This window comes from Neofelis nebulosa, chromosome 4, assembly GCF_028018385.1.
Source record: "Neofelis nebulosa isolate mNeoNeb1 chromosome 4, mNeoNeb1.pri, whole genome shotgun sequence".
Lineage (NCBI taxonomy): Eukaryota > Metazoa > Chordata > Mammalia > Carnivora > Felidae > Neofelis > Neofelis nebulosa.
In genome coordinates, this window is record NC_080785.1 from 151322661 (window position 1) to 151335697 (window position 13037).

Consider the following 13037-nt stretch of genomic DNA (forward strand, 5'->3'; position numbering starts at 1 on the left):
CAAAGTCAGACGCTTAACTGAGCCACCCAGGCGCCCCAGGATCAAAGAATATTTTTGGTGCTAAGGGAGAGTATCTTTCTTTGATCTGTGTTAATTACAAAGCATAGTGACTTAAAGGAAAAAAAAAAAGATTGCAAATCCTAATGTATTTCAGTGGGTAGATCTGTGAGGTCTTTATAATGTTCAGATTATTATATCTAAACTTTTTCTCCTCCTAAATGAGTTCTGTGACATTTGCAAGGAAGGGATTATCTAGTTGTTCTTTTTTTAATTTTAATTTTTAAAAGATTTTATTTTTTTTAGGCAATCTCTACATCCAGTGTGGGGCTTGAACTCACAACCCTTAGATCAGTAGTCCTATGCTCCACTGAATGAGCCAGCCGGATGCCCCTAGTTGTTCTTTTTTTTTTTAAATATTTTTTATTAGTTTCAATCTAAAGATCATTCCATAGGTATTCACCCAAAGAATATGAAAACACTAATTCGAAGAGATACGTGCACCCCTATGTTTATTGCAGCATATTTACAACACCAAATTATGGAAGCAGCCCAAGTGTCCATTGATAAATGAAGGAATAAAGATGTGGTATATACATAAGTTTTCACTCTTATGTGGATCCTGAGAAACTTAACAGGAACCCATGGGGGAGGGGAAGGAAAAAAAAAGAGGTTAGAGTGGGAGAGAGCCAAAGCATAAGAGACTCTTAGGGGCGCCTGGGTGGCGCAGTCGGTTAAGCGTCCGACTTCAGCCAGGTCACGATCTCGCGGTCCGTGAGTTCGAGCCCCGCGTCAGGCTCTGGGCTGATGGCTTGGAGCCTGGAGCCTGTTTCCGATTCTGTGTCTCCCTCTCTCTCTGCCCCTCCCCCATTCATGCTCTGTCTCTCTCTGTCCCAAAAATAAATAAAAAACGTTGAAAAAAAATTAAAAAAAAAAAAAAAAAGAGACTCTTAAAAAATGAGAACAAACTGAGGGCTGATGGCGGGTGGGAGGGCGGGGAGGGTGGGTGATGGGTATTCAAGAGGGCATCTTTTGGGATGAGCACTGGGTGTTGTATGGAAACCAATTTGACAATAAATTTCGTATATTTAAAAAAAATAAAGAAGGAAAAGAGAAAAAAAAATAAAGATGTGGTATATATACACAATGGAATATTATTGAGTCATAAACAAGAATGAAATCTTGCCATTTGCAACAAAATGGATGGATCTGGAGAGTATAATGCTATGTGAAATAAGCCAGTCAGAGGAAGACAAATACTGTATGATTTTACTCATACATGGAATTTAATACATAAAACGAACAAACTCAGGGCACCTGGGTGGCTCAGTCAATTTAGCATCCAACTTCAGCTCAGGTTGTGATCTCATGGTTTGTGAGTTGGAGCCTTGTGTCGGGCTCTGCTGATGGCTCATAGCCGGGAGCCTGCTTCAGATTCTGTGTCTCCCTCTCTCTCTGTCCCTCCCCTGCTCACGCTTTCTCTGTCTCTCAAAAATAAATAAACATTAAAAAATAATAAAAAATAAATAAAATGAACACCAACAAAAAGGGACAAACCAAAAAGCACTTTTAACTGTAGAGAACAAACAGATGTTTACCAGAGGGGAAATGGGTGAAATAGGTGAAGGGGATTAAGAATATACACTTATCATGGGGCGCCTTGGTGGCTTAGTTGGTTAAGCATCTGACTTAGCTCAGGTCATGATCTCAGGTTCATGGGTTTGAGCCCCACATTGAGCTCTGCGCTGACAGTGCACAGCTTGCTCGGCATATTTTCTTTCCCTCCCTCCCTCCCACCCTCTCCCTCCCTCCCCCCCGCCTCCCCCCATGCCCCCCACTAGCATGCGCATGCTCTCTCTCTCTCTCAAAATAAATAAACTTAAAAAAAAAGTTAACACCACAGTGAACACTGAATAATGTATGGAATTGTTGAATCACTGTATTGGACACCTGAAACTAATATAACACTATATATTAACCACTGGAATTAACATTTTGTAAATCATTCTGGGGCACCTGGGTGGCTTAGTTGATTGAGCATCCAGCTCTTGATTTCACCTTAGGTAATGATCATGGGATCAAGCCCTGTGTCAGGCTCCGTGCTGAGCATGGAACCTGCTTAAAATTCTCTCTCTCCCTCTGCCCCTCTCCTGTGTTCACATGTGTGTGTGTGCGGTCTCTCTCACATGATATATGATATAGTCATAGTCATTCTGTTCCCATTGTCATAGCCCCCAATTTTTTTGTGCATTGTATACTTGAACGATATTAATTTCAGATCAGGTGCATAGGAAATACTGTTGTATTATAAACCAAATAGAGAACCTCCATGTGTTGCCATATGGGAAAAAGCATATCATTTATAGTTTCCCCCAGGGAAACCTTTGGAGTTGTTTACAGAACAAAAAAAAAAACAACACATATACTGATGGGTGTTTTTTTTGTTTTTGTTTTTTTTGTTTTTTTGTTTTTGTTTTTTGTTGGTTGTTGTTAGTTTAACCCAGGGCAATGAAACCCTGATTTGGGCTTTATGACTTTTTTTTTTTAGTAATGTTTTTTCAATGTTTACCTTTAAGGGAGAGAGTGAGGCAGTTGGGGATGGAGAGAGAGAGAGAGAGAGAGAGAGAGAGAGAGAGAGAGAGAGAGAGAGAGAATCCAAAGCAGGCTCCATGCTGATAGCAGAGAACCCAGTGTGGGGCTTGAACTCACAAACTGTGAGATCATGACCTGAGTGGAAGTCCGACATTTAACCGACTGAACCACACAGGCGCCCCATGACATGTTTTTGATATTTTGCAGCTTTTATTTTTTCCTTTATTATTATTTTTTTAATGTTTATTTATTTATATTGAGAGAGAGAGCACAAGCAGGGGAGGGGCAGGAGGGGGGGAGAGAATACCAAGCAGGCTCCGCATTGTCGGAACAGAGCCTGACATGGAACTTGATCATGAGATCATGACCTGAGCCAAAATTGAGTCAGATGCTTAACTGAGTGAGCCACCCAGGCACCCCAGATACTGTGTAGCTTTTAAGGAATTTACACATTTTTCTTCATGCTAGTAGTTCCTTATTTAAGTCTAGAAAAGACAGAAGCTGTTGACACTTTGAATGGCATAAACTACTTGAAATCAGATCATTGATTTTGCAGAAGATGGCCTGGAACATCTTTGAGGATTAATTACACTCTGAAAAATAGGATTTATTGGCTCCATTGTATTTAGATGTGTTTGTGAAAAATAATGATCAATTATGGTCCTGACGTGGCAGGAGTATAAATTTCTTTTATGGTTTGCCTGTTCTAAGCTAATTTTGGTTTTTTGGGCAGATTCCTTACTCCTTATGAGAGAATGAATTTTGTGTTTGGCAGATTCTCTTTTAATATTTTGGTGCCAGCCCTAATAGACCAGACATAATTCAGATTGTCTGTCTTTGGGGACAGTTTAAAGATTATAAAATGTTTATTTTGTTTTTGACAGAGAGAGAGAGAGAGAGCAAGCATGAGTTGGGGAGGGGCAGGGAGAGAGAGAGGGAGACACAGAATCCAAAGCAGGCTCCAGGCTCCGAGCTGTCAGCACAGAACCTGACGCGGGGCTCGAACCCACAGACCTGAGAGATCATGACCTGAGCCGAAGTCAGACACTCAACCAACTGAGCCACCCAGGCACCCCTGACAGTTTAAAGATTATAAAGCTACATTTTTCCTTTTGGAGCTTAAGAAGATTGTCCTTTGTCATCACTGAAGGGCTTGTTCTTCAGTTGTTGGAAGTTTCCTTATCAGAAGACACTTCTTTATTTTTATTTTTTTTTTAATTTTTTTAAATGTTTATTTTTGAGACAGAGAGAGACAGAGCATGAATGGGGGAGGGTCACAGAGAGGGAGACACAGAGTCAGAAGCAGGCTCCAGGCTCCAAGCTGTCAGCACAGAGCCCGACGTGGGGCTTGAACTCAAGGACCATGAGATCATGACCTGAGCCGAAGTCAGATGCTTAACTGACTGAAGCCACCCAGGCGCCCCCAGAAGACACTTCTTTAATGTGCAAAGTGTATTACCTGGAGATCTGGGGATTTTGATGGTTTTTTTTTGGTCCCTTCATCTAGGATGGTTTTGACTACAAGTAGCAGAAAACCCTAATGAGATTGGCTAAAAGCATAAAGGGAAATTTATTTTTGTTACATAACAAGATATCCAGTACTTTAGTGACAACATCAGTGACCCTGATTTCTATTCTTCTGTGCTGCATGCTCAACATGTTGGCCTTGTCTTTAGACTAGTATCTTTTAGGGTCACCAGGTGTCTTGGCTTCAGTAGTCTCAGATACACATCTAGACAGAACAATATCTTGAGGAAGTGAAGGGACATCTTCTTGTTCTTTCAGAGCAAGGTAACTTTTCCCAGAGGACCCCTGGCCAACTTCCCCTCATGTTTCGTGGTTAGAAGACAAGTTACATGCCCTTTTCCTAAATCAGCCGTCTCTTAGGATCAGAAGGAAGTACTGCTGTTCAAGATTCTCCCTTAACTAGAATGCAGTTTCACATTCCCGTGAAGTTGGACTACCTGATTGGGATTCTGTTCGTGAGGAAATAGTGGAGAAAGACGTCATCATCTACAACGTTCTCATTCCATGGTTTTCACAGTGGGCCTTCGTGGACACCAGACTTCAGGAGCAACCTCTGATTGTTTTTAGTCTGAGCTGTTTCTCTTTCTAGTACTTCCAAGGCTAGAAGTAGGCAGGGCTAGCCCAGGCCCCTTCACCTGCATCAGAATATCCCACAGGGTTAGCGGTGGGCATGTCTTCAAACTAGAGATGAGGAAATTTGCAGTTAAGGGACTCGCCCACAGCTCCACACTTTGAAAGTGAGGGCTAGAGAGTTCTGGGCACTTTAGTTTTTTAGGTTCTAGGTTTATTTAAAAAGAAATGCCAAACAAAGCCATAGAAATATGGAATGTTTTACATGTTTACTTCTAAGAAAATATTTGAAACACAAAAACAGTACTATAATTTTATGTGTCTATCATGTGGAAACAAAATATCAAAAGTCTAGATCTGACTGGAGGTTGGACTTGTGCTTCTCTGTCCTGTGGGGGTTGCAAAGCTGGGCACGCATCTCTGAGTCCAGCTCTTCCGGGGCATTTGGCACTGTCCATCCCTCTCCTTTCCCAGACACCCACTGACCCAGAATAGAAAGTTCGGCACCTTCCTGGGTACCCTGTCCCCCATGGGGGCAATCCCAGTGAACAACTGAGCCAGGGTAAGAGCTGATTGACAGTGCTAAGCTGTGTCCACTGCCACCGTAGGCACCTCCAGGAGCCTCGAGAAGAGGCCCTTCAAGCTGCTTCTCCACTTAACAGTACCACTGTGTGACTCCTGTTTTCATTTGGTGCTTTTACTCCCTGCAGCCATCTTCCTGGAATCACTTCATTCATTCCAACAAACCTGTCTTTGAGCATTTCCTGTGTGCCAGGTACTGCTTTGGATCCTAGTTAGAGATACAAGGGAATGGTTTGGTGGTGGTGACAGACAAGTAGATGAAGGTACAGTGATGTATGGCTGAGATAGTTGGCACAGGTACCTTAGGAGCCATAGAGGTGTGCACCCAACTCCTGTTTGGGAGAATGGAGTCTGGGGAAAACTCCATGGGGTAGGGAGGAATGGAAAGTGGATAGCTAAGCAAAAAAGTGTGTGTTTATTGAAGTGGTACTGATCAGTTAGGGGAATGGAAAATCATTTATTTTTATTGATAGCTGTGAAATAGAGCTTGTGGGCAGCTTTGAATTCAGAAACTTTTGCAGGGGTGCCTGGGTGGTTCAGTTGGTTGAGCGCCCCACTTCGGCTCAGATCGTGGTCTCATGATTTGTGAGTTCGAGCTCCGCGTTGGGCTCTCTGCTGTCAGCACAGAGCCCACTTCGAATCCTCTGTCCCCCTCTCTCTCTGTACCTCCCCCGCTAGCACTCTTTCTCTCTCAAAAATAAACATTAAAAAAAGAAAAAAAAGAACTTCTGCAGTTTTGCAGCAGTTTTCTTCAGTAGACTATTATGCCCATAAGTTATGAGGTTCAGAAGAAAATATTTCATCTCTTGCAGGTAAAGCCATATTCCTGCTTTCACAAATACTTAATTTTTCTTCTTTCGTCTTGATCTTTCAGATGTAGTCTTGCCTGCTACATTCCTAATCACAAAATATATTCAGTACTAGGGAAGTTGCCCATTACTTTAACTTTCTTGAGAGAAAATTGACATTACAGGGTAGGTATTTAAGTACAAAGGGTCTTTCCTTGTCCCACTGGTTGGTGTAGTCAGACAGAAAGGCAAGCTCTGTGGTGCCAGACATGGCTATAAATTGATGGCCACAGATTTAAAGTAGAAGAAATCAGAAGCCTGAATTTCTTTGGGAAAAGCAAACCCTTTTTATGATTCTACAACTCAGCAAAGGATGACTTTCCCTGGCTGCTCCTTGGCACCTTCAACAGAAAAGTTGGAAAGTGTGACCTGATTTCCCAGACAAAAACCCTTCCTTGAGTCAGTGAGAGACCCGAGACCCTTACCATTACTGGATATGGTGAGAAGTCTGAACACAATGAATTTGTGTTACCTTCTGTTTTTTTCCCTGAACACTTATCTTTGAATGTGGAATAAGCAGGGAGAGTTGCCTTTCTGACGGCTGTTAACATACTGCAGCTCTAAAATCAAATCCTATAGGGAACATGGAGGGTATATGACAGCTAGGAAGGGAAGAGAATGTGGGCTTCTGTGCATAAAAAAATGGATAGAGGAGACCAAAGTTGTATCATTCAGAAAAACTTACCACCTGTCTCTCATGTACCAGGCGGTGTTGTACATGCTTGGGGGAATATATAGCAGGAAAAAACAATCCCTTTCTTTTTTTTTTTTTTTTTTTTTTTTTGTATTTTTATTTTTTATTTTTTTAAAGTAATGCCTATGACCAATGTGGGGCTCAAACTCATCACCCCGAGATCAAGTCACATGCTCAACTGACTGAGCCAGCCAGGTGCCCCCAGAATCCCATTCTTTTCATAGAGCAGATATTCTTTGAACTGTAGGAAAATTGTAGCTTGCCAGGTGTTTTGATTCCCTCTTTTCCTCTCTCCTTTCTGTTAGGAAAGAAGAATAAGCTGAACAGACTCTGACTGTTGGCTTTCAGTTCGCCAGGATCTTCTGCCTAGCTGTCCTTTTGTGGCCCATGTGCTGCATCCTCTGCCCTCAGTGTGCAGCTGGCCCCCAACGCAATGTGTGTTTGTCAAACCATGGAAGTGGGGCAGTATGGCAAGAATGCAAGTCGGGCCGGAGACCGGGGAGTCCTCCTGGAGCCCTTCATCCACCAGGTGGGCGGACACAGCAGCATGATGCGCTACGACGACCACACTGTGTGCAAGCCTCTCATCTCCCGGGAGCAGCGGTTCTATGAGTCCCTCCCTCCCGAAATGAAGGAGTTCACCCCTGAATACAAAGGTCAGTCACTGGCCAGTTTGGAGAGAGCAGTAGCCTTGGGCTTTTGCAGGTTTTCAGCTCAGTTTTCCTTGTGTTGTGGGCCAGGTGATATGATTGTAGGTCTCTTTTGTCTCAAACTAAATCACTTTGTTAAGCAAAATTTGAGACTGAAAGCACCAGCAAGTCTTGAGATCTTGAAAATCTGAATTCACCAATAGGTAAACCTGGAAGAATTCACAGTATTAAATACTGTTGGTGAAGAGCATGCTCTTAGCAAGGTGGTTTCCCCTGTTTGCTGGGATGCTCTAGGAGAGGGGCAGTACTTCTCTGGTTCCGGAGGAGGAAGAGTTGGATGCTTTCCAGGCCAAGGCAGTGAGACAGCTGGCAAGGAGGCTGTGTGGAGCCTTTGTCTGTGCTGGGGGAATGAATTGATGATAAGAAGTTTACAGAAGGATTGAGAAGGTCTGAAAGTCCTAACTTTTGAAGGAAAAATAGTGTTTGAAAATGTAAATTAACTTTATAGAATAGAACCCCATGAATATATACCAGAATTAAATCACTTTATTTTAAAATTTGGTTTTTGTTACTCTGTTTATACATTTTCATTGCCCACTATGGATAAGTTATATTTTTGTGTTCTACTTTTTAAAAAAAATTTTTATAATGTTTATTTATTTTAGAGAGAGAGAGAGCATGAGCAGGGGAGGGGCAGAGAGGGAGGGAGACACAGAATCTGAAGCATCCAGGCTCTGAGCTATCAGCACAGAGCCTGATACAGGGCTTGAACTCGCAAACTGCGAGATCATGACCTGAGTTGAAGTTGGATGCTTAGCCGACTGAGCCACCCAGGTGCTCCTTGTATTCTACTTTTTAATTTCCCAAAGCTATTATGAATTTAGTCATGTTTACGTCGTTATTTACTTAAGGGATCCTCAATTTATTTTATTTAAAAAAATTTTTTAATGTTTAATTTTTTGAGAGCGAGAGCGCACGTGCGTGAGTTGGGAAGAGGCAGAGAGAGTGGGAGACAAGAATCCAAAGTAGTCTCCAGGCTCCGAGCTGTCAGCACAGAGCCTGAGGCGGGGCTCAAACCCATGAACTGCAAGATCATGACATCAGCCGAAGTTGGTTCTCAACTGACTGAGCCACCCAGGCTCCCCAAGAGATCCTCAGTTTAGAAAAATCAATTCAGGGGCTCCTTGGTGGCTCAGTCGGTTGGGCGTCTGGCTTTGGCTCAGGTCGTGATTTCATTGTTCGTGGGTTTGTGCCCCACATAGGTCTCTGTGCTGACAGCTCGGAACCCAGAGCCTGCTTTGGATTCTGTGTTTCCCTCTCTGCCCATCCCCAACTCACACTCTGTCTCTGTCTCTCAAAAATGATAAATAAACATTAAAAAAAAAAAATTTAAAAATGTTACTAATGGTTAAAAAATGGTTTAAAAAATCCATAATTTTTTTTATTGTGGCAAAATATACATAACATAAAATTTAACCATTTTTAAATGTACAATTCAGTGGCATTAAGTACATTCACAATGTTGTCTACCATTATCATTACTTCCATAACTTTCTCATCACCTCAAACAACCACTCTGTATCCATTAAATAATAACTCTCCCTTTCCACCTCACCGAACCCAGGTAACCTCTAGTCTACTTTGTCTCTTTACACATTTGCCTATTGTAGATATTTCATAGAAGTGGAATCATGTAATTTTTTGTCCTTTTGTGTCTGGTTTATTTCACTTAGCATAATGTTTCCAAGACTCACCCATGTTGTAGCATGTATCAGAACTTCATGTCCTTTTATGGCTGTATACCCATTGTGAATATATATCACATTTTGTTTATCCACTTATCTGTTGACGGACACTTGGGTTGTTCCCACTTTGGATTATTGTGAACAATGCTTTTGTTAATATTAGCTTATAAGCATCTGTTTGAGTCTCTGCTTTCATTTCTTTTGGGTACATACCTAGGAGTGGAACCTGCTGGATCATATGGTAATTCTGTTTAACTTTTTGAAGAACTGCCAAACTGTTACAGGGCCTGGCATCTAGTAGATGCTTAATAAATACTTGACTAATGGATTGACTAATGGGAAAGTTTTGCATAAGGATATAGAAGCCTAGAACTTCATATTTGGTACTATATGTGGTAACCCCTGATGACTGCCGCTGGTAATACTAAATACATAAAAATCTCTCTTGAAACTTACCAAAACACAGAATATTACTGGCATTTTTCCTTAGCTTGGTTGAATTTTAAAAACACCTGTGTTCCTGGCAATAAAGAGATATATGTGTATGTGTGGGTTAGTATTTATACATGTATTTCCCAGATCTGTCTGCTGAAAGGGCCTAAAAACAATGATACTCCAGTAGCAATCGTAGGGCCAAGATCTTGATCCTTCTAAATACCATTCCTACAGTAAAGGGAAGCAGAACTCCCTGGAGAGATGATTGGTTTCTGAATTGGGGCAGGAAAATAAAAGATGAGCCTGGAGCATCCCCTGGTAACTAAAAGTAAAGAAATAGTCAAAAATGATGGGAGTGTATGTTACAAGCACACAAGAGCCGATATCAGGGAATCCCAGTGGCCAAATCTAGAATATGAGAAATAAAATATCCCTAACTCCATACTGATAGATAAATGGGTGAAAAGGGACATTTCTTCCTTATAGAATTGTAATTCCTTTTAATTAAAAGATACAGAAGGAATGATGGAAACAGAAGTCACCATTAGACACACAACACAGTAATAATTGTCCCTGGCAAGAACCATCATTGATTCTAAAATGAGTGGGCTAACATGCTGTAAGAAACAGAATATTTAGAAAGTCTCAAAGTATCTCCCTATAGGATATTCATTAATTACAATAGGAAAAATAATAACTTTACAAAGGAGAAACCTGGCAGACTTCACCTTAACCAAGTGATCAAAGTTAAATCACCAGTAACAAGACCTGTACCTTCTGACATAAGAACTGAGGAGGACACAAGATCATTTCTGTTGCCTAAAGTGAGTGATATCAATCTAATCATGAGAAAATATAATGCAAATCCAAATTTAGGGACATGCTACAAAATAACTGTTAGTATTCTTCAAAAGTGTCAAAGTCATGAAAGAGAAAGACAGAAACTATATCAGATTGGAGGAGACTGAGGAGGACTAAATGCAATGTGAAGTGAAATCCTGAACCAGAAAAAGAATATAAGTGGGAAAACTGCCAACATTCAAATAAAGTATACAGATTACTTAATATTATTATGTCAGTGTTCATTTCTTGGTTTTGATAATTATAAATTATGATTTCATTTTTAACAAATTTTTTTAATATGCTTTTACTGATGCTCAACAACTGGCTTAAATGAAGACAGTATTGATGATTTTAGAATAAGTCAGTTTATCAACAATATGCATGAAACAGCACTGTTCTTAAAATCTAAAATCAATTACTGAAATTCACTTAAGGAACTTGGGGGCAGTGTTAAAAGGGGCCAGGTTTTCACAGGCCCTTATCCATCTCTGCATGTTGGCTGGCACCATCATATTGCAGCCTTCCATCTGCTGGAACACAGACCACAGCACAACATCTGCTGAAGCGAGTTCATTCCCAGCAAGCCAGGGGCTCTTCCCAAGAGTAGCCTTCATGGAGTGGAACATAGTGGCGGTGGCTTCTTTCTAAAAAATGTACATTTATTTATTTATTTTTTAGAAAGAGGGTGTGCACATGTGAGCAGGGGAGGAGCAGAGAGAGAGGGAGAGAGAGTCTCAAGCAGGCTCTATGCTCAGCACAGAGCCTGACATGAGGCTTGATCTCACCACTGTGAGATCATGACCTGAGCCAAAATCAAAAGTTGGATTTTGACCGACTGAACCACCCAGGTACCCCCATATAGTGGCTTCTTCTTTACTGCTTCCTTCTTTTAGCTGAAAAATAGCTATTATCTACCCAGGTTTTTACAAGGGTTAAATTTATAGCGTTATGCTTCTGGCCAAACAAAAAATGTGCAATGTTTCTTTCTCCTTTGATGGGACACATCGTTTGGATACTGAACTGCATTTTAATCTTCAGCACATTCTTCCCAATTAGAATAAACCCCAGGTGATATTCATGAGGGGCTGGTTTTTTTGGTGTGCTTGCCAAAGCACTCGAGAAGACATTGGGCTCGCTGTTAATTGCAGCATGCATGAGAACAGTGAACAGGACCCTGCAGTACAGCACAAGGGGGGTGGGGGGAGGTGGGGTTTGTGTTAATCATGATCTTTCCGTGCCCTTGTCTTTCAGTGCTCCATAATTCTTTCCAAGCATGGAATTTAAGTCCAATGCATTGGTTAGTAAAGCAGTTGGCTCATCAGCTTGGATTGTGTTGGTTACATCCAAGTCCACATCTGACATGTCAGTCATCTTGGTGTGACCATTAACCATAGCTTTTCAGTTCAGACAGACATTTTAAAATACCTTGATGGGATTCAAGAGCTTGAAGAGTTGGGTCAGAGAGTCTTCCTGCACATGGTCTGCAACCAGAGAAGGAGAGATGTGTCACTTTGTGATAGGGCTTTACCTGATACACTGGCCTCATGAGGAAGCTGAGTATATGGGAATTTTATATTTTTGGTAACTTTCTATAATATTAAATGTATTTCAAAAAAAACCAAACCCTGTACTGTTGGGTTTTGATATATATTAATTGGACCAATAATATCTTCAATTTTCTTTCGATAAATTGGGCTTCATTTGACTTAATAAGAAAGGATCAATTTTTGGTTTAATTGTGTATTTGAGAAAGTATATTTATTTTATCTAGTGAAAATGCAGCCCGGGAAAAGAAAATAGATACTAATGATTTGCTATGGCTTTTAAAGACTTCTGTTCCCCAGTCTGAGAAAAGTTGGGGAAAAACTGAACCACTACTGACAGTCCTTTCCTGGGAGCCACCTGGAGGTTTGAACTTGTCCCAGTTCTGTCGGTTGTGATTTAGAAAACATTTCTCTGGAGCCAGGATTTGACTCCCTTTTAAGATTTTTTTTTTTTTTTTTTTTTTTTTTTTTCCCCTTAGCATCAGAAGGACTCTGAGCTAACAGGGCTTATAGTTCTCTATCTCATTTTGGCATATTTATAGCAGAAGGTTTGGCCATGGATGTGTTGAGTGTGGACGAGTTGGTGGCTGAAGCTGCATATAAAGCATTTGCAACTGTTCTTAGCCACTAAGAGACAGCAATGTGTTTGATTCTGGCTTCTCTCTTGTTTTGTAGTCCTAGAATATTCCTTCAAATGTAATATTCTTCTGGTTCTGTTTTGAAAACAGTAGCAGGGTTCCAAGGTGGCTCAGTCAGTTAAGTGTCCAACTCTTGTTTTTGGCTCAGGTCATAATCTCATAGTTCGTGGGTTCCAGCCCTGTGTCAGGTTCTGCACTGACAATGTAGAGCCTGCTTGAGATTCTCTCTCTCTCTCTCTCTCTCTCTCTCTCCCTTTCTCTTTCCCTTTCTCTATCTCTCTCTATCTCTCTCTCTCTTCCTCCTCCCCCTCCCCTGCTGGCTCTCATGCACTCGCTTTCAAAATAAATAAACTTAAAAAAAAAAAACAATAG

At 41.1% G+C, this 13037-nt stretch overlaps 1 protein-coding gene and 1 pseudogene across 2 annotated transcripts in view; one reads left to right on the forward strand and one right to left on the reverse strand.

Annotated features, from left to right (window-relative positions):
* The window catches only part of IP6K1 (inositol hexakisphosphate kinase 1), a 61521-nt gene that overhangs the window by 31970 nt on the left and 16514 nt on the right, over positions 1–13037 (forward strand). The window contains exon 2 of one of the 2 annotated variants that reach the window (XM_058726930.1): positions 7116–7466. In XM_058726930.1, the coding sequence (XP_058582913.1) occupies positions 7244–7466 (223 nt within the window). In that variant the 5' untranslated portion in view covers positions 7116–7243. Of the gene's footprint in view, positions 1–7115; positions 7467–13037 lie in introns of those variants that run through there. The other variant, XM_058726931.1, reaches the window with a different exon arrangement.
* LOC131508340 (aminoacyl tRNA synthase complex-interacting multifunctional protein 2-like) lies at positions 10992–11904 on the reverse strand (annotated as a pseudogene).